General features: G+C 48.2%; 1 protein-coding gene across 8 annotated transcripts in view; it reads left to right on the top strand.

Moving 5' to 3' along the window:
• ANKRD16 (ankyrin repeat domain 16) overlaps positions 1 to 22,994 on the top strand; it is a 39,502-nt gene extending 16,508 nt beyond the window's left edge. For 4 of the 8 annotated variants that reach the window (XM_073328893.1, XM_073328892.1, XM_073328891.1 and 1 more), the window contains exons 6-8: positions 74 to 235; positions 3,839 to 3,917; positions 6,048 to 6,245. In XM_073328893.1, coding sequence (XP_073184994.1) covers positions 74 to 235; positions 3,839 to 3,917; positions 6,048 to 6,208 — 402 coding nt within the window. In that variant the 3' untranslated portion in view covers positions 6,209 to 6,245. Of the gene's footprint in view, positions 1 to 73; positions 236 to 3,375; positions 3,794 to 3,838; positions 3,918 to 4,272; positions 4,903 to 6,047; positions 6,246 to 9,367; positions 9,800 to 22,581 lie in introns of those variants that run through there. The other 4 variants (XM_073328894.1, XM_073328895.1, XM_073328896.1 and 1 more) reach the window with 4 other exon arrangements.
• The last annotated feature ends 489 nt before the right edge of the window (positions 22,995 to 23,483 follow it).

Raw genomic sequence — 23,483 nt, 5'->3', positions numbered from 1 at the left:
GGGTACACAAGTTGGCGATCATTCGTGGCAATTTGGCACAGCTGTTCATGGGTCCTTATTTCCCACCCGCTAGGTGTGTTATACCGCTGCAGATGCTGTAGGTGCTCGGCCTTTGCACCAGGCAGCAGTCACGGCCCAGGACAAAGCCATCCGGTTCCTTGTCTCTGATCTCGGTGCCGATGTCAATGAGAGAGCAACGTCAATCCAACTCACGGCGCTACATTATGCAGCCAAGGTTTGCCTCCTTTTGATTGCTCCCTGTGCAATGCAGCTGTCAGCTGACATGCCATAAGAGAGATGATGGGATATGTCAGCATAGTCTTTGCCCTGAGTGCCATCTGAAGACTGGCTCAATTAGCACCTTGCAGAATGGTACAACTTCTGCCATGGGCAGCGGGTGAACCCCCCCTTTGGGGAGGCTAGCCCCCTGAGCCCACCCCTTCTACCTGAGTCTGCCCGCCGGAGCCCCAAGCGCCCTCCCTTTCTTTCCTCCTGCCCCCTGTGGCTGGAGGAGCCCCAGCTGGCCTACCTCAGCTGCTACCTCGGCTGCACTGGTTGAAAGTCCTCTTGGTTGCCAGGGGTGCATTTTATAGCTTGGGGGGAGGGTGTGTGACTGTAAATGTGCTTTGGAAAAGATCCCAGCTCTGCCATGGCAAATAACTACACCGTTTGATTTGCAAAAATGTTTCATGGTTTTTTGTTCCTCTCTGAGAATCAGTGTCACTTGCACTGTGCAGCCTAATTTGTTTTGAGGTTTTTGTCCATTTATAAATACATTAAAATCAAATTATGCTTTCAACTCAATTTGCTGCTAAGGCTGTTTTAGCTGAGCCATCTGCTAGCTCACGATTTTTATTGCTGTCGGTGTGTGCGTGCAGTAGTGTACTGGGTGCTGTGAACAGAGGAATATGCAGCTTTTACGGTAAAGGGGAGGGGAGGTAAAAATAAGGGCTATCCACATTCATGCTGCAGAACAAAGCCTAATTAGCGCAGATGAGGAAGAAACAGCCAAATCAGATGCATTATTTAGGGGAAATAGGAGGGTTAAATTTTCCTCTGAAGCATCCAAAATTGGCTACAGCCAGGGAGAAGATCCAGGACTCGATGGATCATTAGTCCATGTCACTGAGGCAATCTCTGGGTTCTTCTAAGATTCTACAAATATCATAGAAATCCTTTGGAAAATGCCAGTGCCCTCGGGGCTAATGCAAATAGATAGCAAATCCAGCTCAGTTGGAAGCTATTAATAAGACAAAGGTCTCTCATCTAAAACACACACTCACTAGTGGCAATCCTAGACTTCTGTAGTAATCAGACCAGATTTCCAGTATGGGAGAAAACACAGTTTCCTAATGAAGCCTAATCCTTTTAACAAATCATCAGCTGCCAGTATTTGTATTGTTAACAGTAAATCAAGGATTCTAGGGCTGACTGGCCAGCAGAGGATAAAAGCAATTGGATTCAGGCCTGGTCTATAGTTCAAATGTAGGTTGACATAGCTATGGCACTAAGGCGTATGAAAGCTCCATAGACCTGAGCACTGTAGCAATGCCTCCCTGAGCCCCAGTGTAAACACAGCTAGGCTGATGAAAGAATGCTACCGTATAGCTAGCTGCCATTGCTCAGGGCTGTAGTGTTCCTGCAGTGATGGAAAAGCCCCTTCTCTCACTGTAGGCTGTCTGTGCTATGGGGCTGTGCTGCTGTAGACCCCGTAGTGTAGACATGGCCTTAGACATTTGATCATAGTGATGGTTGGAGGGGAAAGGCAAGATCAGCTGACACCTTTAATCAGTGGTCCCCAACGTGGTGCCCGTGGGCGCCATGGCATTTATGTGCGCCCGCCTACTGACAAGGGAGCGCTTCCGCCGGACAACCAGCCACCGAAATGCCACCCAGAAGCGGCAACGCCAAGAAGCATCGCCGCTGAAATGCTGCAGCTTCTCGGCGGCATTTCGGTGGCGACGCTTCTCGATGACACGGCTTCTCGGCGGCATTTCGGCGGCTGGTCAGCCGGCGCCCGCCACACTCTTCTGGAAACATATATATGCTATAGCAACAGAAAGGTTGGGGGCCACTGCCTTAAATGGACTAACTAACATGCTAACAAGAAGCGTCTTTAGGCCTTGTCACTAGGGGTCATTCTACATGAGCTCTCCTGCCTTTGCTAGCCTGGGTGGAGCTGTACTGGTGATAAAGCAACAGTGGGAAAATTCTTTAAAATCCTCGAGCAGACACAGACTTTGAGTCCTGGGGCCTTTGAATTCCACTTGTCATGCCAGTTGAACTCTACTGAATAACAGGACTCGTGGCATTCAGAGGCTCCAGGATTCTGGTGTATTTTGCAGGAGGATCTTGCAGGATTCAGCATTGCTGTAAAAGCAAAGCATGGTCCAAGCTGAACTCTCTCAAGCTTGGATCCTAATTCAGCTGCGTATCTGAACTTTGCAGCCTGGGCCTGTCTCTGTTTCAGAGGCTGTGCATCTTAGTGACATACCATCCCTCTGCTCAGAGTGGTGCATTCCCAGAATGGAGCAGAAAGGATGGCCGGAGAGCGCCATTCCCTTCCCTTACGGGGCTGCATGTTTTTCCTCTGCTGGCTTAGTGAAGAAGGGATATGCTGACTCTAAATTCCTTGTGTGGCAGCAACAACTTGGTTCTACTAGACCCCTGGGCTGGCCTGCATGCTTTCTGTTGTTACATACCTGACTGGGGTGGCCAATAAGTGAATTGGTGGGACCCTTGATACAGGAGACAGGGATCCACATCAAAAAACCCACCACCACAGTTAGCAATAATGGGCTTCTTTGTTGGCAGTTTCAGCTGAGCGGGTAAGGATCAAAAATAATCCTTTCACCCCTAGAGGTGATTCCCACTCAGAGTTCAGGTTAACTAGCAGGGTGTGTGGGACAAACTGCCCATACTATATCTGTTCAGTGGATAGGTTGAGGATTTCAGTCTCCAGCATTTGAAAAGGGATCTTTCACTGGTACTCATAGTAAGGTGATGAGCATTCCCAAGTGGGAGCTGAGAGCGCTCAGCACCTGACCGGATTGGGTCCTACACTCTCTCTCTCACTTTCTAAACATGGCTGTGCAATTTAGTGTGGGTTACGGCAGGAGCCTGCTCTACAGGTTTTAAGGACAATAATCTTGATTGACAGAAGCAATTAAATCATAGGGGAACCCGTGCAATTCTGCTTACCGCTGTTACGCCAAAAGAGCTCTAATAGGCATGCGAGGCCATCACAAATGTCACTCACAAGTGCTGGTCGATGGCCAGAGTCTCAGCCCTGCTCTGGTGTCTCGGCATGGCTGTGGCAGCACAAAGGGACAGTGAATATAGTTTATCTACTAGTGGAGAATTCCCTCTGCATAGGGAGAATTGCTGAGCGGCATAGACCGGTCCGAGTAGCTCTGTCTCTGTGCGGGAGATGTTCCTGGGGAAGAGGCGATGTGGCAGGAACACAGGTATGCTCTGGTGATCTCCAGCTGCTGGAGTAGCCCCTTGGGGATATTGGCAGCCAAGTACAGCACTAAGATATGCCAGGGGCTGAGGCAGACCCTGGTTGGCCCCAGGGTCAGGGAGCCGCAGCCCCCACCTCTCTGCTCCTTGACTGGACACAAGAATCTGCACCTTTATCTATAGCTCTCCGAAGGTTTGCCAGTTTGCTTATGGTGCTGCTCATTGGCCATATAGAGAGCTCTTCTAAACATTGCTTTACAGAGGAATTTTTCTATTCCCACTCCTGTAGGTTAGATTAGGCTCACAAATGAAAGATTTAAAGGGCTGGTTCTGCTTAACAATCATGCAGCATATGTGTTTGTGCTTAAAACTGCAGGAAGGGCATACAAGTACCGTCCAAATGCTCTTGTCCCTCGGCACTGATCTGCATGCTAAAGATGGGAAAAGTCGATCTGGTAAGGCCCTTTGGTTGGTTGTTGTTTCTAGAGCATCAGTGCTGCAGAGGGCACTTTAAAAACAGGTAAGAAGACAGGATCCCTGCCCCAGAAAGATCACAGCACAGTGTGTTCAGTGCCTAATCTTCAGCCAGTGCCAGGTGTATGACTTGTAAATGAATAGAAAGTGGAATTTGGATGCAGAGCTTGTCACCATAGTAATTGCATTGAATTGGCAATGTCATCTGTGCACAAAAATAAATGAGTCACCCTTCGGATTATTGTTTCTAAAAATGAAATGGTTCTCAATGCAGCCAAAACTGGCAACTCATGGCTTCTCCAGAGTGATCAGGTTGGTCTCAATACTTGTTTTCAGAATCATCATGAACAGTTCCCTCATCAGCCAGTCAATCAGTCAGTCTCTTTCTCTCTCCCACAGACGCTCTCTCTCCCAGTCTACATATAGATCAGGTGTGTTCAGGCTCTGTTACACTCACCTGCCCCGGTTACAGTGCAAGTGGTTCAGGTCACCTGTACAGCTGCATTTTTTCCTCCATGACCTTGAGTCAGCCACTCTTGCTTATTCACTCCTTGACGCCCTACTGTGTTCTGGCTTAGTCTGGCCCTCTATCCCACACTGCCTCAGCTGTTCGTGCTAGTGACAGGGGATTGTGGGTGTCTGTCATGTACTTTGGGGTATCCTCCTGTACAGAGAGCTGTGAGGTGCTGTCTCTTGCAAGATGCTAAACATCCTCAGCTCCCAGTTGATTTGAGAGCAAGTGGAAGGCTCTCGGCGGTCTGCAGAAGGCCCTTGGCGCCTAGCAGGATTAGACCAAGAAAGAAGGCAGGTGGACTGGCTAACCTAGCTATCAGGACAAAGTGCAGACAGGACTTCCTACCAGTACAACAGCCATGCTAGAACCCACTTACAGCCTGGTCAACATGCTGCAGCCTTGCTACTCTGCATGACTGACACATGGTCAGAGCCGTCCCTCGAGTATGGCGAATCGGGTTGACTGCTCTGGGCCCTGCGCTTTGGGGGGCCCCGCACTTCAGTGTGTGTGTGTTGTGTGGGGGGCACTAGGCTGGCCCGGGGCGGGGGGTGTTGGGGTGCCTGGTTGGCCAGGCCGGCCCGGGGGGGTTAACGGGGGGCCTGGTGCTGGCAGCAGGGGTTGGGTCTACACTCACCAGCAGGAAGTGTGTGTTGTATTTATTTTTCTTGCTCGGCCACTGTTGCACCGGCCGCCAGCTTCCCAGCGCCGCCAGAACACGCCAGCGCCAGGCTGACCCCATCCATTGCCCTTCCACCCCGGACCCCTCCCTTCTCCGGGACCCCCAGCACAGGGGGCCCCCTCACCCCAGCTCAGGTGCCATCCTGTGACTCTCCATCGTCCCCCACCCCCCTACACTGGTGTTTCCTCCCCACACCAGATTTCACCTGTATAACAAATGTTAACGGGGGGCCATGCAGGCTGATTTGTCCTGGGCCTCCACCCCCCACTCCCCAGGGATGTCCCTGCACATGGTACATTGTATGGTTAGGGACCGTGTGCCAGATCTGCAACTGATCCTACCTCTGCATAACTCCACTGAAATCAATGGAGCATCTACCCATCAATGTACACCAGAGCTGATCCTGTGTGTTCCATGGATTCTGTGGATGGAATCAGCCGTTACACAGCTTAGCCACACACACAGTACAGATCTTTTCTTTCCTTACGAAGACTCTCAGGGCCAGATTCTGTAGGTTGCTGGGGCCGGTCTCCTGTGAAAGTGGCACCCATGGATTGAAGGATCTTGGATTGTCATTCTTGCTAGTGATATTGTACAGGATTAGGCGGCTAGTGCTTTATTTGAATGTGGCAGCTCCTTGCTGCGCAAAACAAACCGAAACATTCTTATTTAATTTCCCACTCCTGTTGTCTGCATCCATAATGGACACAGCAGTGCAGTTTCAAGGCCCAGGACTGCAGAATGCAGGGCACTGATTGCATGTGATAATTGAAAAAAGAATTAAAGTCATTACTCATCCGTGGCCAGTTTTTCCTGGATTAATTCCCTTTGCTGGGAGTCTGACATTTGCGTTGCATATGAAATACAAATCCCTGTTTGCGGATTTCATTTCCATGTCAATGTCCTGTCTCCTTACAGCCCTGCACATGGCCTGTGCAGGCCAGCACGCAGCCTGTGTGTGGCTTCTCCTGCAGGCTGGATTGCAGGACTCTCTGGACGACACTGGAACATTTGCACGGCAGCTTGCCAAGAAACCGGACGTCCTACAGCTTTTCAAGGGAATAAATGTTAGTGCATGAAACTGACAGAGGAGAGAATAAAAGTTTGTTTTCAGCATCACTGTTTTGTGTTGTGCCTGATAGAACTATTAACAAAGGCCCAAATCCTGAGGGCCTGACTCAGGCAAACTCCTATTTAAGACAATGGAAGTTGTGCTGAGTAAGGACTGAGTAAAATTGCTCATTGGAAATATATTGGGAATAAAGCTACATAAGAATGTCTCCTATTACATAGATTTTGACCCAAGGGTATAATGGGGTTAATACACTCCATAGGACGGGACTTACAGACGCTTGTCTAGTGCCCCATCATCCTAGGATTTCTACCAGTTCCCGCCCCAGCTATTTGGTTGCTGGGTTGGTTCGCACACACTTAGGCCTGGTCTAGACTAGGAAATTAGGTCAGGATAACTGTCGAAAAATCCGCATCCCTGAGCAAAGCTGTTAAACTGACCTAACCCCTGGTGTAGACAGCGCTCCCACTGACCTAGCTACTGTCTCTCGGGGAGGTGGAGTACCTGCACTGACAGAAGAACCTGTGCCTTTGGTGTTGGTAGCAGCTTCAGGGAAGCGCTACAGCGGCCCCACTGCAGTGTTTTAAGTGTAGACAAGTCCTACATATCTCTTTATCTGTGTCTGTACTGCATCAAGTGCAGGGCAGTTCAAGCCTTAATTGGGGCCTTTGGTCATCACTGTAATATAAATGTTTAATAAAAATAGTGCTACAATTGGATGGCTGTTCGATGGCCTGTATGAAATGAGCTGGTGGGACCAGGCCAATTTCTGGTGGGACAGCACAAAACCACTGCCATAATTGGCAGCTGTTACAGAGAGGCCAAGGGTGACAGAGAACCAATTACCCTTTCCCCTAAGAAGTGATTCCCCCTCAACCATCTAGCTCAGGGTTGAAGAATATTGGTGGGTAGCATGGGGAAGCTTGCACAGCCTCTGCCCATGCGATATGCTTTCTGTGGAGCAGGGACCTGAGCCGAAACCCACTGAAGTCAACAGAAACATTGAAGACTTCCACTGGCCTCTGCATCAGGCCCAAAGAGAGAAATGTATTATCCAAGACATGCATTCATCGATTCCAAGGCCAGAAGGGACCACTGTGATCATCTGATCTGACCTCCTGTATAACACAGGCCCTACAGCATTTGCAAAATAATTCCTAGAGCAAATGTTTTAGAAAAACATCCAATCCCGATGTAAAAATTGTCAGGAATGGAGAATCCACCACAACCCTTGGAGTCAATCTGACACTTCTCACCATCATTAAAAAATCTTCCTCTTTGAAGTATTCAGGAAATAAGCTGTATGCTTAACACTCTGCTTGTAAGCGTCTGACAGTTTGGGATAGTCATAAATGCTAGAGCTACAGTCACTGTTTGTTTTATATTTTTTGTTTTTAAAGACAGTAAAACGCACTCATTCTGGAATTAGATTGGAAGCATCACAGCAGATGCTGTTCAATTTCATGGCGAGGGGGTTGTAAATGCACATCCCAGTTTCATGTGTAACCCTTCTGCCAGGAGGAGTTGGTGCCAACAGGGGCCGATTTCAATGTCTAAGGGATTCTCTTAACAGAAAATAGAACCGGCTTGAACCCCACCCAGTAATCTGGGAAAACCAAACACCACCCTTGGGCACCCCTAAGAAGCACTGAGTCTTTGTGCAACAAACTAAAACTTTTATTACAAGGGAAAAAGGACCCCAGTGTTAATTTGGCAAAACAGCACAACCATAGGCAAACACCCACCCCCACAGAGCATTGGGCACTGTCCTTTGCCTCAGCTTCTCACCTTGCAGCGTGAAAGTCCAACACTCAACACACCACTCCCCTGTCCCTCTGAGGTACCTCACAGTTAACAAAGACCCAGGTAGTGGGGAACCTCACTGTCAGTGCAGTTTCTATGTAACCTTTCACTGTTTCCACATGAGCTAACGCTAAGCTCCTAAACTCATATAGGAATTACCAACAAGGACTCTTAATTGAGCCTAATCAGCTCTGTCATTAAATGCTGGAGTGGAACAGGTCAAATGGTATCTAGGTTTCCTTGGGTAGAGTCCACAACAGCATGTATAAATATCTACCACCCCCCCAATCTCCTCTTTGCTAAGTTTTGGCATCCCTACCCCCTACTTAGCAAGTGAGGTTCAGGACATGTTAATCAGGGCATGTTAAGCACAGGTCTGCTGTCCTTTACTAGTACATAAGAATAACAATATTTCTATCACCCCTGTATTTGAATGCTAGAGTGATTTGTGTAGTAAGAGGCCCTGAAACATAAACCCTTGTATCAGAGGCCTGGTCTGAGGCCTAAAGCCTGAACCAAAGTACTTCCAGGCAGTGTTAAGTGAAGCTGGGCTGTGAGCCAGAGGCAGGTCCCACTCACAGAAGTTGGCAAGAAAAGGTTGTTAGAAGCACGTACACACATAAGTGCTAATGAGAGGAACTTGTGCCAAGAAGGCGTCAGAAAACTCCACAGAGATAACAAGGAACAGGCAGGTGCATCTTAAAGACAGGGTCAAAAGGACAACATGATGGATAGATTCGTTTGAACTATGATGAGTAATCTATCCTGCAACTGTATAAAAGTAGGTCCGGGAGCACACATCTTTGTCCAGCCTAGGGGGCAGTGGAATGTCCTGCAACTGACTGAGCTGTATCCATTGCCAGGGAGCACAAATTCGTAGTATGCTCTGTAGAGTCTATAAGGAACTATTCCTGTGTTTCGTTTGACAATAAACCTGGCTCGGGTTCCTTCGTACCTTACTAGAGTCTGTGGTTTTTGGGGGATCTCTCGGGGTCTGCTGTGTTAACGATCTGTGCAGAGCTGGGGCAGCACACAGAGCGAACACGCACGCAGCTGACTGTTATCATCATCGAACAAGAGCAGAGCACCACACCGGTAGCTACCGACAATAATTTGTAACTCAAACCAGCCAAAATTGATCATTTTTGGCAGAGCAGCTCCATCATGCTGCGCACTGAGGCAGAGTAGGCATGTCTATGCAAACATGGCCTGCTCCTGAAGTCACTGAAGTTGTCAGAGGCGATCTCATTCAGGTCCTGCTTACCCATGTAAGGGCATAAAGAGCAGGATTCTGCAACTTGTTTAGAGCAGATGCTAAAAGTCATAACTGTAGCCATATGTGTTTGTTCTGCTTTACTTTCAGCACCAAAGCTCTGCACCTGTTGGAGTTAATCGGGCCACAGTTTGTCCTGCAGTATGTGCCACAGAAAGTGTGTGAGTCGAATTCTGAGCTTGGATGTAGGTGTGGAATTCTCAGACGAGCCATCGCGGTCCCTGTTGGCAGAACTTGGCCCAGAAAGCCTGATTGAACTCCCACTGAAGTCAATGGAAAGTCTCCGATTGTCTTCAATAGAAGTTGTCAGGTCCTAAATTAGCAGCAGCTTCAGTGTGGGATCTCATTCTTCATTAAATCATGGATTACTGATCACACAGTGCCAGCCCAGTAATAATAAATTTGGAATATTTCTTACAGTGAAAAGTGTGCTTATATATATGAGAGAGAGAAGGTGGGTGAGGTAGTATCTTTTACTGGACCAACTTCTGTTGGTGGAAGGTAAGAGCTTTCCAGCTACACAGAAACAAGGAATCCGGTGGCACCTTAAAGACTAACAGATTTATTTGGGCATAAGCTTTATATGGGTAAAAAACCCACTTCTTCAGATGCATGGAGTGAAAATTACAGATTTTCACTCCATGCATCTGACGAAGTGGGTTTTTTACCCACGAAAGCTTATGCCCAAATAAATCTGTTAGTCTTTAGGGTGCCACCGGATTCCTTGATGTTTTTGTGGGTACAGACTAACACGGCTACCCCTCTGATACTAGCTCCACAGAGCTCTTCTTAAGGACTGAGGAAGGAAGCAGAGTGTCTGAGCTAAATATAGGTTGGGACAGATTGTTAAACAGCAGGGGTAACACATATTGGAGGTGGTCACTTGAAATGAAGTGAGCAATTAGGGGTTAGATTGTTATGCATAAAGGGTTTGAAGTGGGCCATTAAGGGTAGCAGGCAGGGTGGTTTGTTACAAATCTTGTTGTAATGAGCCATAAAAAACAGTGTCCTTGTTAAGGCCAGGGCTTTTAGTGTCTAGCAGATTGACACATGTAAGTTCTCCAGGGTTGCCTTTCGGAGGTATTGTGCGGGTTTCCTTAGAGGACAAGTATCGAAAGATCAGATATGGAGGGATTGTTTGTGAAAAGTGTTTGCCGCAGGTGGTGTGGTGTTTTTGTCTTTTATCATTATATATCCTTACATATATTTCCTTCCTTAGGAATAGAGATGAAATTGACATGTCTGTATTTGTTTTATGACAATAGAACCGTATCATTCCCAAACTTTGTGGACTAGAATCCTTGGATGATGCCACTGCTGTTCTGGAATAGCCTCTGTAAACTAGCTGCTGCAGCTGCTACCAAGTCAGTGGAGACAGCACAATGCATTCTGGGTTTCTCTTTTGTAAGCTCCATCAAAATAATGGCTCCTAGGTGTCTTGAGGGTTTTTTTTTTTAGCATATTTAAAATTAGGGTTACCAGATAGCAACTGTGAAAAAACAGGACAGGGGGTGGGGGGTAATAGGCATCTATATAAGAAAAAGTCCCCAAAAACGGGACTGTCCCTTTAAAAACGGGACATCTGGTCACCCTATTTAAAATGCAAACACCTGGGATGGGCCCCCAAAGAGAGTAAGGGGAAGTCCCACTGCCCACATTACCTCCCATTAATTAATTATACAACCTGCACGCTCTACCATAATCTGCCTGGCAACAGGAGAGAGGCATTATGAAGAAGAAACTTTAAAATCTCTCTTCTGTGAAGGCTTTTGTAATCTAAGTGGCTCTGTAACATTTCAGCCCAATGACATGGCTCTGTACGAGAAGAATGCGTGTGTATGCAAATGGGGAGGTGGGCACTGATTCCGCAACCTTTACTTGGGCTGGGTAGCACTTGACTCCACATAGTCCCATTGATTTCAGCTGGAACGACTCCAGCTGTGTGACTAAGGGTTTACACTTCCGGGGCCAGATGAAATAAGCAATATTTAGGTGCCCAAAAATGCAGGTAGGTGCCTACGGCGGTTTACACTATACTAGATGCCAAGTTGCCTCCTTTGGCACCTAAATACCTGTGTACTGAACCCTGCAAGCTGCTCCATGGGAGTGGAAGGGTCTGCAGAATTGCCAGCTCTCCCGATTTTATCATGAGTCTTGCAGTAGTTGGGGGGCGGGTGGGAATTTAAGCCCTGGCTGCTGGAGTTAAGAAATTACTTGAGAATCTCTGCTTTTATTTAAACCAGGACATTTCTAGCCCTCCTGGCTGCAGAGAAGAGCTTGGATACGTGAAGTAAGTGCATCCTGAAGGCTCAGAAACTGGAAGGCAAAGAGCCCCCCCATCTATGATTTTAAAAGTTTCATGTTTTAGAGCTGATCTTGTGCTTTTGGGGCCTGACTTGTGATTTTTGAACACTTGACATTGGTAATACTGGTTCTGCACCTCTGGAATGGCTTACAGGTTCGGGGTCTAAGGAGTTAAACTCCTTGTATAAAGAAAAGATAGAATCACTTGTCTCAGGCAATATTTATCATTGATCCTTCTTTTGACGCTTTGTATTGATATTTCATTCAATAAAAAGATGCACAAACTAACTTGTCATAATTTGTACAGGGTCCAATATATGCAATAGAAAGCAAGTAACCAAGGTACAGCTGCACACCTGGAAAATTAGACAGGGGAAAACCCACCTGGGATGCTTTAGTATTACTTATATTGCTGTAGTTTGTAGGAGCCCTACTCATGGATCAGGACTCCATTGTGCATGGGAGGGCTGGACAAACCCAGAACAAAAAGATGGTCTCTGCCCCAAAGGGTTTACAATCTAAGGTATATTTTTGTTTTACAACCCAATATGGTCTTGAAAGACCCAAATCCTGGGCCCACAAAGTGGGGGCCGTAGGCTCAAAAGGAGTTTAAAGGCCAAGAATTTGCAGCTCAGCAGGGATTAAAGGAGTGACAACCCGGTGAAGGGAGATTGATGCTTTGTGAAGAAACCACTGTGTTGGGTTTCTGTCTGTGGATCACTATTTAGGACAATGACAAGCAGACAGGAGCAGGGCCAGTGGGCTGATGTACGGTGTGGTTCTGCTGGCACATGACCACGTGGTCGGGCAGGGAACATGGCAGGCTGCATTTTATATTGCATCAATCAGCTGTAGTCGTGACCATGGCTCTGCTTTGCTGCTGCCTTGAGGTCAGAGGGGTCAGGATTCCATCTCCCTTCTTCTACAGCTCCTGCGTAGTTCTGCCCCCCGCAAAATTTTCCTCTGGTTTTGCTGGCGGCGTGATCAGGATTTGAGCCACAGTGCATCTTTACATAAAGCCCTGGGCAAGGCTGTTGTGTATAGCATGGCCTGCCATTGTTTGATGGCTCCTTAAAATACGTAGAGCTTGAAGGACAAATCTAGAGCATTCACTTGGCTTTATGGGAACCATACACTTATGATAAGCTTTCATACTGTGACAGATTCGTCCCTGTTATTTATAGAGACTCAGCTGCACGCTGAAATCCAGCGTTCCCAGCTCTCGTGATTTTGTCATAAGTCTCATGATAATTATTGTTTCCCTTAAAGCCCCAGCTCCTGGAGTCATGTGGATCTGTGATGATTTCAGCCTTCGGTCTTAAAGAAAAAATAAGTTTCTAGCCCTCATGGCTGTGGAGGAAGCTTCCAAATGTGACCCCGGTGCACCCTAAAGGCTCAAAAAGCAGAAGGCAAATCAAAAGAACCCCACATCTATTATTTTTACATAATCTCATGATTTTAAAGCCAATCGCGGGATTTTTGGTGAGCCTGACTCATGATTTTTGAGCACTTGTGCTTGTCAATCCTGGAAACCCTTTTGCTTTTTGCATGGTCTCATTTATGGTGTTTGGCCAATGGCATGGTGGAAAGGTGGCTTCAGACCCTGGCTCTGCTGCTGACTTCCTGCGAAACCTTGGGCAAATTGCTGTACATCTCTGGGCCTGCTTCCTCCTCTGTAAAACAAGGATAATATTTTCTTACCTCACAGGGTCGTTGTGAGGATAAACTCATGGAAGTGTGAGGTGCCAGAGAGAATCCTGGCAATGCAGGGATTTTCCAGTATTACAGACAGAACTGTATTATTAATCATGTTTATTACACTAGTGCCTAGCCCAATCTGTTCCACCTAGTATTTAGCTGTGACCCTCTGAGTACATTTCCCAGGCCTGAAGAGGAGCTCTTAAAGCTTGTCTCGCTCATCAACAGAAGTTGGTCCAATAAAAGATATTACCTCACCCACCTTGCATCTCTAATGCTCAAGGACACACAGCCAGTCAGTGGCAGAACTGGAAACCCAACCCAGGCCTCCTAAGTAACAGTCTGGTGCCCTACCCAGCGGAACATGTGGCCTCTCAGGGCATGTCTACACGTACAGCACTGCAGTGGCGCAGCTGGGCCGAGTCTGGTGAAGACGCTGTATGCGGACAGGAGAGAGCTCTCCCGTCGGCATGATGAAATCACCTCCGTGAGCAGCAGAAGCTGTCGGCGGGAGAAGCTCTCCCACTGACATAGCGCTGTGCACACCGATGCTTATGTCGGTGTAACTTACGTCGCTCAGGGGCTGGTTTTATCACACCCCTGAGCAGCAAAAATTATGCTGACATAAGCTGTAGTGTGCACATAAGAACGGCCAGACTGGGTCAGACCAAAGGTCCATCTAGCCCAGTGTCCTGTCTTCCTTCAGTGGCCAGTGCCACGTGGCCCAAAGGGAATGAACAGAACAGGTAGTCATCAAGTGATGCATCCCCTGTGGCCCATTCCCAGCAAACAGAGGCTAGGGACACCATCCCTGCCCATCCTGGCTAATAGCCGTTAATGGACCTATCCTCCATGAACTTATCTAGTTCTTTTTTGAACCCTGTTATAGTCTCAGAGACATAGCCTCCTAATGGTGGAAATGCATCCTGTAATCTGATTAGAAAGTCTTAAACATTGACAGTAGAAATTGGCTCAGGATATCTAGTCAAGGCCTATCACTGGGTATTTGCAGGCACTTCTCCAGACCCCTTTAACCTTCCCTTAGGTTTTGTCTACACTACGAAATTAGGTCGAATTTATAGAAGTCGGTTTTGTAGAAAGCGTTCTTATACAGTCGATTGTGAGTGTCCCCACACAAATGCTCTAAGTGCATGTAGTCGGTGGAGTGTGTCCACAGGACCGAGGCAACTGTCGACTTCTGGAGCATGGCACTGTGGGTAGCTATCCCACAATTCCCGCAGTCGCCGCCCATTTGAATTCTGGGTAGCAGCACCCAGTGATACCATATGACTTCTATGGGCTATTTTAGACCCAATCTGACTCTCATTAAAGACACTGGGAATCTTTCCATTGACTTTAACATGGGTTGGATCAGGTGCTCACTCAGGAAAACACTTAAGCCCATACATACAGCTAAGCACCTACTTAAATCCCAAGGACAGAAATAAGATTTCAGCACATGCTTAAAATTAAGCATGTACTTAAGAGCATTATTGAACTGGGACCTTAGGTAAAATAAAAATGAAGCCAGGATACTTGGGATTATATCCGTGCTCTTGAAAATCATGTATTGTGATGTATCATCATTACAGTAGCCCCTAGAGCCCCTGATCAAATTGGGTCCCACTTTGCCAGTTATCTTAATTATGCATCTGATCAGAGAGATGGCACCTCCGTTAGCACCTCACTGGATTTTGGTTTGGGACACACTCAGAGAGAACAGTGGATCACCACCACAGGATCCAGAACTCTGCATCTTCTTGTGACGTCTCTTATCCCACGGGGCCCATCTCATATAACTCAATAGCTATCAACCAGTACTCCTCTTGAGGGTATAATGCTTGCAGATAGATGTAAGCATGTGAAGGGACAAGACAAGGGTTCTCCCCTTGTTGCTGCTACATGTCTTTATTTTCTTGGCTCAAATAAAAGTCAAGATATAGAGAATCTTGGGGCTGTTCAGTCTGGAAATGCTCATCCCCATAAATACTGATCGTCGCTTTGCAGACAATATAGTGTGGGCAGTTATCAAACTGATAATCTCATTGCAGGGTATTCAGGGATGGAACGCTGGAGTCTGCCAAAAGACCTTCCCTGTGAGATCTTCCAGAGAATTTGTTACCTTTTCTGATGGCTGCGCGCATACAGCTTGGAACATATGTCAGAGCAGTGGTTGGGAGACTTGTGGGGAATCTGACACAGGCAAGAAAACAAAGGTTGGAGAATTATACAGTTTGGCTCACATTCATAGGCTGTGAAGCTAGAACAACGGACACCTTCTTTTATTTGCTCTGGGTCCAAATCTGTCACTCTTACTCTGATTAGTAACGTACTACACAAATGGTCCCACTGAAGACAATACCTAGCCCTCGTCTAGGGCTTTTCATCTGTCATTCTCAAAGCACTTTCCAAGGGAAGGCAGTATCATTATCCCCATTTTACAGATGGAGAAATGGAGGCAGTGAGGGGACATGATACACCCAGGGTCACTGTGACAGGATTTGCCATCTTAGAGCGCCCTCTCACAGAAAGACTCAGCCCTGCAGCACTTCCACCTCAGCTTCCTCACAACCATAGGTGCTGAGTTTTTCTTTTCCCCGGGAGGTGCTTCACCCTGCTCTGCCCTGAGGCCCTGCCCCGACTCTGCCCCCTACCCTGGGGCCCCCGCCTGCTTGCTGCTCTCTGCCCTCCCCCAACCCCCTCCTTCAGTCGCCAAACAGCTATTTGGCGACGCCACCAATCAGCTAATCGGAGGTGCTGCCAAACAGTTGTGGCTGGGGGGTGCTGAGCACCCACTATTATTTTTCCGTGGGTGCTCCAGGGTTGGGGGCACCTCTGCTCACAATGATCTTCAGCCTCTTCCTGCAATAGATGGGACTTGGCCCTCTGGCCAAGCCACTTTACAACATTCAGCCCCTTTTAGAGCACAGGGGTCCTGTAGTCCAAGCCCAAAAATAGTCTCACAAGGAAGATCTCCAACCTCACTGGGCTCAACCTTCAGTCCCCTTCTCGCAGCCCGGCTCGCTCACACTCTAACCAGCAGCGCCTGGCCTCCAATCAGCCCAACGATCCGTGTCAGATCTACCCTCCTACCAAGGGTGTCTGGCCAGCCGTAGCAGTCAGCCAGCTCCTCACTCAAGCCCAACTTCTTGCCTCACATCAGAGCTCCTGTCTGCTCTCACCCCAGCTAGTACTTAATAGCCAGGCTTTCTTCCTCAGTCCCCCAGTGCTAGTCCAGTCCACAAGCCTCTGGCTCTTCTTGGGCTCAGTCTTTACATACCACCCCAGCTTCCTCCTGACCCAGGCATCCCCAGCTCTCATGTCCCAACCTCCCAACTCAAACCCAACATCCTGTCCACTCTGCTCCCCAGCCAGTACTTGACTGGGGTTCTTCCCTCCTTGTAACTTCCACACTTTGCACAGGCTAGGCAGGCTAGCCAGGCTAGGCAAACTGAACAGGGCTGACCTGCCCCAGGCCTCCTGGCTTCAAAGTTAGTCACCCAGCAAACCAGTAGCAGAACGCAGGTCTGTCGAATCCCAGTCTGCTGCTCTATTCACTAGGCCACACTGCCTGGAGACAGTTAGGTGCTTCTCGACACAAGTAACAGGATCAGAAACCGGCTGAGAGCAAAGTACTGCTCAGTGCAAATGTGGGTGGCAGAAGTGAGGACTAAATGAACACAGCGCAAACATTAACTCTTAAAACACCATTGAAACTGAAGTGATTGGCACCATGGGAAGATATATTTGTAGTCGTATGCACACAGATCACTGACCCCATGTTTTAAAAAAATCCCCAGTCAGGCCTCCCAAAATGATGAGATTGGTTTTACCATCATGAGCTTTCCAACCATAATAATAAATTTGGGGTACTTTTTATCTGCCTTCTGTTTTTTGAGCCTTTAAGGTTCATGTTTTCAAACTTTTCTCAGTAGCCATGAGCACTAGAAAGTTCCTTTAATAAATGCTGAGATTCTCCCATAATCACATGACTCCAGGAATTCAGTCTTTAGGAGACTGTCATATGTTGAGACTCATGATAAAATCGTGAGAGTGATCACCAGGGCAAATGAAAGGTGGGCTGGATAGCTCAGGGCCTTGGTCCTGGGTTAACTAGCCCTTTTGGGTCTGCATTGCCTGTTTGAATCTAACCCACATTAGTGGTCATCAGTAACAGTTACCTTCTCCAGCAGGGCCAGGACCAAAGCAGCTGGAGTGAAGGTTTACCAGGTGATCACCAGACCATAACTTTTTTACTCATTTTATATCTAAAATATAGATTGTGCCTCATTGAAAGGAAGGGACGGAGCTTCCGGCATGAACAGGAACAGAAATGCCATCCTTACATTTTGATTCACGTTCGTTGCAGACTTGTATGTTTATTTTTGTATGTAAGCATTCCTCTCCATGGCTGCAAAGCCAAACCCGGTGGGCCTACTCCTTAGCTCCTTACTCAGTGAAACGCTGCCAGTTTCCACCAGCTAGGGATCTGGTCCCTGGTGTAGTGCATGAGAAAGTGAAATTGACTAAAACAGAAAGTGAAAGTGGTTCCACTATTCAAACTGAGTGAAATACAGGAAGTAAAGAAACAGATGAATGTTGAAAAAGTACATTTATTATTTATATTAAAGAAGCACCCAGTGGCCCCAACTGAAATTAGAGCACCATTGTACTAGCCACCGAACAGACACATAGAAAGAGACAGTCCCTGCCTCAAAAGCTTACAGTACAAATAGACAAAGGATGGGAGGGGAAACTGAGGCACAGAGGGCTGGCATGATTTGCCCAGGGTCACCCAGCAGGCTCGTGGCAATGCTGGGAATAGAACCCAGGTGTCCTCAGTCCCAGTCCAGTGCTCTCTCCAAGAGATCACACAATGTTGCTGAATTTTAAAATATCTTTTCACTTTCAATCACCCTGTGGCTTCTTTGTAACACACGCCCACCACTTAAACACACACACATGGGCCATGACTTTCAAAGAGGAGTGCCTGAAATTAAGCACCTGTCTCCATAGTTAGATATCTAAATCTTCATCTACAGTACTTAACTCTCCCCACTTACTGTTGTACCTGAGCGCTTCACAATGTTTAATATATTCACCCTCATAACCCCAGTGGGAGGGAGGGCATTGCTGTCAGCCCCATTGTACTATTCGGGAACTGAGACACAAAGGGGGTGTCTTCACTGTACACTGAGCCTGGGCTCTGACTCGGGTTTGAGCCTGAGCCACGCCCTGCCTTCTGTCAGACATAAATCAGTCTGACTCAGGTAAGCAAGGCCTAGGTAGTGGCATGAGTCAGAGCCCAAGTCCTGTCATTTTGCAATGTGAACAAGCCGCAGGCCCAAGTCAGAAGGCCCGTGTAGTGCAGTATGGAGACATTAGCCAAGCTGCGAGACCCAGGGCCAGCAACTGCAAGCCCAGTTTATTATGTAGTGTGGACACCCAAGGGTGAGCTTGGAAACACTAGGTATGTCTGCACTGCAATTAGACACCTGCAGCTGGCCTGTGCCAGCTGCCTCAAGCTCGCAGGGTTTGGGCTTAGGGGCTGTTTCATTGCTGTGTAGACTTCCGGGCTCAGACTGGAGCCCGGGCTCTAGGACCCTGCAATTAAACAGCCCCTTAGCCCGAGCCCCGCGAGCCCGAGTTAGCTGCCACAGGCCAGCTGCAGGTGTCTAATTGCAGTGTAGATCTATCCACTGAGTCCACACGCCCAGGTCCCACAGACCCAGGTCCACAATGCAGTGTAGACATACCCAGAGAGACTAGCCCCAGGTCACAGAGAGCAAGACACTGAACCCAGGTCTCCCAAGTCCAAGACTTGTACCCTAACCACTGGGCCACCCTCCCTCTCCACTCATTTCAAAAAAAGCAGTCGGCACCTTCAATCAGACCAAATATTTAGCTATCTCAGTATGGACGTAGGCACCTCATTTTAGGCCTCTGTTTTTGAAAATCATGGCTCGCTCCTTCATGCTGATGTTGCCTTTCTAACCACATCCTGGCTGTCATGCACAGAGCTGAACGGAAGAGCACAGTTTGCTGCTTTTATGTGGGGTTTATTGGATCAGAGGTTCCCTGGAGTAAAACAAATTGAAAAGCAGCTCAAAGGCTATATCAGCACATGCATTTAGGCCCACGCGGAAACAATCCTCAGCATTACAAGAAAGGGACCGAGGGGATGCTCAAGTTTGGGTGGCTTTAACCGTGTCTGAAAGCATGGGTGGGTTTTTTGGCGTTGAGAATTTTTCTGTGTGACCCGTAATCCTTTATTCAGCTTTCAGACGGCTGTGGCCAAGGGGAGGGAAACACTACACTGACCTTTTCTCTTTGCATTTGTCCTCGGCTCAGCCTCTCCGTGCCTGCTGGGCAAACGCCCCCACAGTCCTTTCTCCCCAGCTCAGGCACACAGCTGCACGCATTTCTGACCACACTTGCCAGTCAGATGTGCCCGATCCCCGAACTTGTTGAAACCAATAACACATAATCAAATAAGCTGAGCCACATTTTCCGTTGCTTTGTCTTTTGTCTTAGCACTGACAGGCCATGGGAGCCTGCTCTTGACATCAGAATCCCGACATCAGAATCCCAACGGTTATGATGGCATGGTGATGGGGTGTCACGTTTTATTCAGATCAATTTATCTTCATTGTTTCTCTGCTGTCGGCAGAGAAAGCTGCTCCTGGGACTGGAAAGTGCAATTCATTCAGCTGTGACTGCTACAGCCTTCCTGGCTCTCCTGGCCCTTGCATTTATGATCGAACATACAGCTGAGGATCTCAAAGCACTTCACAAATACGCAAGCCTCGATTACCCCCTCCTCTGAGGGTGGAGCCTCCCAGGATGGGGTTTAGGGGTGTGGAATCTCCATCCCCTCAGGATCTCTGCAGGTACTAGGGGATCCACTTGTAGCAAAGACCTTCCATGCGGAGGTCCTGTGCCTCCATACAAGCTCTGGGCTCCCCTGAACCTCCCTCAGCTCCCTGACAGTGTGGCTGCTTGGCATCTTCAAAGCAGTGCACCCAACTCCCCCAAGAGGCAGAACAGGGCTATGGAAAAGTGACTGCAGCCTCAAGTCTCCTGCATCAGCTGCAGGCATTTGCTGGGCTTTGCTCTTGGTCCAACCAGCAGTAACCTCCAGGTGAATGTCCCCTGGGGACTCCTTTTGGACATGTGGTAGCATGCCTCACCGCATAGCATGCTCCTTACTCCTCCCACTCTACTCTTGCACCCCAGGGCCACTGAGCCCCAACTCCATGGAGCGCCTGCAGAGAGGCCTCCACAAGGTCCAAGGAAGTGAGGAGAAAAATACTGGGGAGCCAGTCCACCCCTCTTATTTGGCACCACCAGCCTCTGCCCAAGCTGGGCCCCCTCCATATTCCCAGAAGCAGAGAGGGTCACAGTTCAGAGCACCTGCACCTGTATTCCCCCTCTGTGGTCCAGCCAGGGCACGCACTCTTAGGTTTCGGCTCCCCAGCTGTCACCCCTTTTGGGGAGAGCCCCACATCTCTCCCTTTCTGACTGGGGACTTTCCAGGCTGCACAGTTCCCTGCCTACATGATATTATTCCCAGCAAGCCAGACTGGTGCAGATGCTTACTCTTCGAAAGCTATGAACAACGTAATGCCCACAGCTGCAAGCTGCCACAGAGCCTTTTCTAAGCAAGCACATTTATTCTTAAAGTGAAAGCATTACAGAGAAAACATATTAAAAACAATAAGAAAACCTACCTGGATGATAAGATGCTTACCAGAAATCTCCCCCAACTCCAACAAGGGCTTTGAGAAGATCCAGTCCTTCAAAACCCACAAAGGGTTTTCATGTGGTTACAAGTTCATAACAGCTTTTAGCTCAGAACATGCACCCCAGTGCATAGGTTAGCCTTCTCTTTCTACAACTTAGGTCGTTGATCTCCTGAGACCGTGAACAGGTAATCAGCAGAAAATGGTTCTCTCCTCAGGGCATAGCTTCAAAAGGTTGGGTCTGGAGGTGGGAATTTGCATTTACCTCCCCCCAGGTATTTACTAGGAAACCCTCTTAACTTTGTTTCTCCCAGAAGTTCCTTCTTGTCTGGCGTATCATCCTCTGAAGCTTGTAACACTTCCCAGTGTTTACATAGACCATGTCTCTCCCCTCGAGAAGTTACACACAATCCCACAATAAAGCATAACCTTTGCATTTATAATACAACGGACTCCAAAGCTATTTAAACTTAATTCAATAAGATCTCCGAGAGATATTCCCGAAAACTCATGTTTCGAGAAAGAACAATCAGGCTCTTGGCACAGAATTAATGTAATTCTGGGGCTGAGTAATGAGAGACCCACCACTTCTCTGAGACTACTTAGATTATGACCTTTCTGGGCCAGGGACTGTCTTCTCTATGACTTGTTGGTCGCACCATGAAGCCCTGATAATTGACTGGAGTGCCTTGGGCAGCAGTCCCCATACTTTTGAGGGTCACCCCCCCAGAGCCGGAGCTGGGAGTCGAGACGCAGCTCCGGGGAGAACGTGGACAAGGGTAAGGGGGCCGAGGCTGGGGCTGCAACTGGGGGTGAATCTGGGGCCAGGAGCGGGGCAGCGGCCAAGGGTCGAGGCTGGGGGAGGGGAAGGGAGCGGAGCCACAACCCGGCAGCCATGGGGCCAGCAGCCAGGCCTGTGGCCAGGTGTGGCTCTGCTCCTGGCCTCGCCCCCAGCCTCGGTCCTCGGCCAGGAACAGAGCCGTGGCCAACAGCTGAGGCTGGGGGCTGGTGTGCAGCTGGGAGCGGAGCCACTCCGGGGCTCGAGACAGGGCCAGGCGTGGGGCTGAGAGCTGGGGGCGTGGCTGGGGGCGGGACCAGAGCAGAGCTGGGGGTGGGGCAGGGCTGGGTAGCACTCCCTCCCTGCCCCCCATGGGGGCTTTCCTGTGCCCTGCCGCGACCTCCCCCATGGATGTTCCTCCAGGCCCCCCTAGAGGGGCATGCCCCACAGTTTGGGGACCTCTGGCCTAGGCACTAACCTAGTAGAAATCAATAATTGTGATACACTTTTTCTGTTAGTCACCATCTTAGTGCATTCTCTGTTTATCCCCAATGGACTGGAAATGCCATCCTCATCCTAGGAATTGGTGGTGGAAACTCCTCCACACAAAAATACGTTGCCTGACCCAAAAAACTCCCCCTCTTCTATCTCAAGGGCCAAATCTTGGTTTTATTGGCATCAGGGGGATTTTTGCCATCGGCTACAATGGGATCTGCATTTGGCTCCAAACTATTAGACATGTTTTGTACAAAAAAACCCCAACACTGAAAAATATTTTCTAGATGCGTTTGACAAGGTTCAGTGTAAACGGGAGACGAGTGGAGGTGACAACCGAGAAAGTAGACGTGAGTGGGAAGTGAAAGCGGCACTTGAAAAGGGAAGTACAAATAATCTATTATTATAATAGCCGCATTGCTCTGATTAAGACTGAACTACTGTGCTGTTTCCATTATAAATCTCTCTTTTCAAGGCTTGGAAACCCAGCTCGTCAGAGTTTGAGCTGAGCTGAAATGTGGCAGGAAAAAAAAAATCTCACTCCAGGAATAAATCTGTCATTTGGTGTGCTGATCTTTCGAGGCGTTATTTAAGGGCAAACAAAGGAAATTAACATTTTTATATCTTTTATATGGTAGGAAGGGCAACTTAGTGGATAAGGTCCTGGATTCAGACACAGTTTTACAGTGTGACCTTGCGCAAGTCATTTACTCTACCTGTGCCTGTGTTCCCCATCTGTAAAATGGGGATAATACTTCTCTATCTCTCAAGGCTGTTGTAAGGATAAAATCCATGGTTGACTGAGAGGCGCTCAGGTACTCCAGGGATGAGGGCCACATGTGCAAACAGAGCCAACCTGCTAGTCCACGTCTTAATACTCAAGAGATGTGTTTGGCATATGTGTTCTACTGCCAATCTATCATAAAAGAGAGTGTTGTCCTGTGGTTTGAGCAGGGGTCTTGGTGTCTGGATTCCTTCATTCGAGTTCTAGCTCTGCCATTGGCTCACATCTAACTAAGGTACTTATATGACTCCACCACCATAGGATATGATCGCTGTCTTTAATGTATTTATCCTCACAATTCCTCTGGGAACTAAGGAAGTGCTATTATCTGCATTTTACAGATGGGGATCAGAGGCATAAGGAGACAAAGGCCCAGATCCACAGAGCTGCATAATAACTTCTATT

The sequence above is a fragment of the Lepidochelys kempii genome, chromosome 1, assembly GCF_965140265.1.
Source record: "Lepidochelys kempii isolate rLepKem1 chromosome 1, rLepKem1.hap2, whole genome shotgun sequence".
Lineage (NCBI taxonomy): Eukaryota > Metazoa > Chordata > Testudines > Cheloniidae > Lepidochelys > Lepidochelys kempii.
Note: the sequence above shows the minus strand (reverse complement) of the source record. Positions and strands in the feature narration are given on the sequence as shown.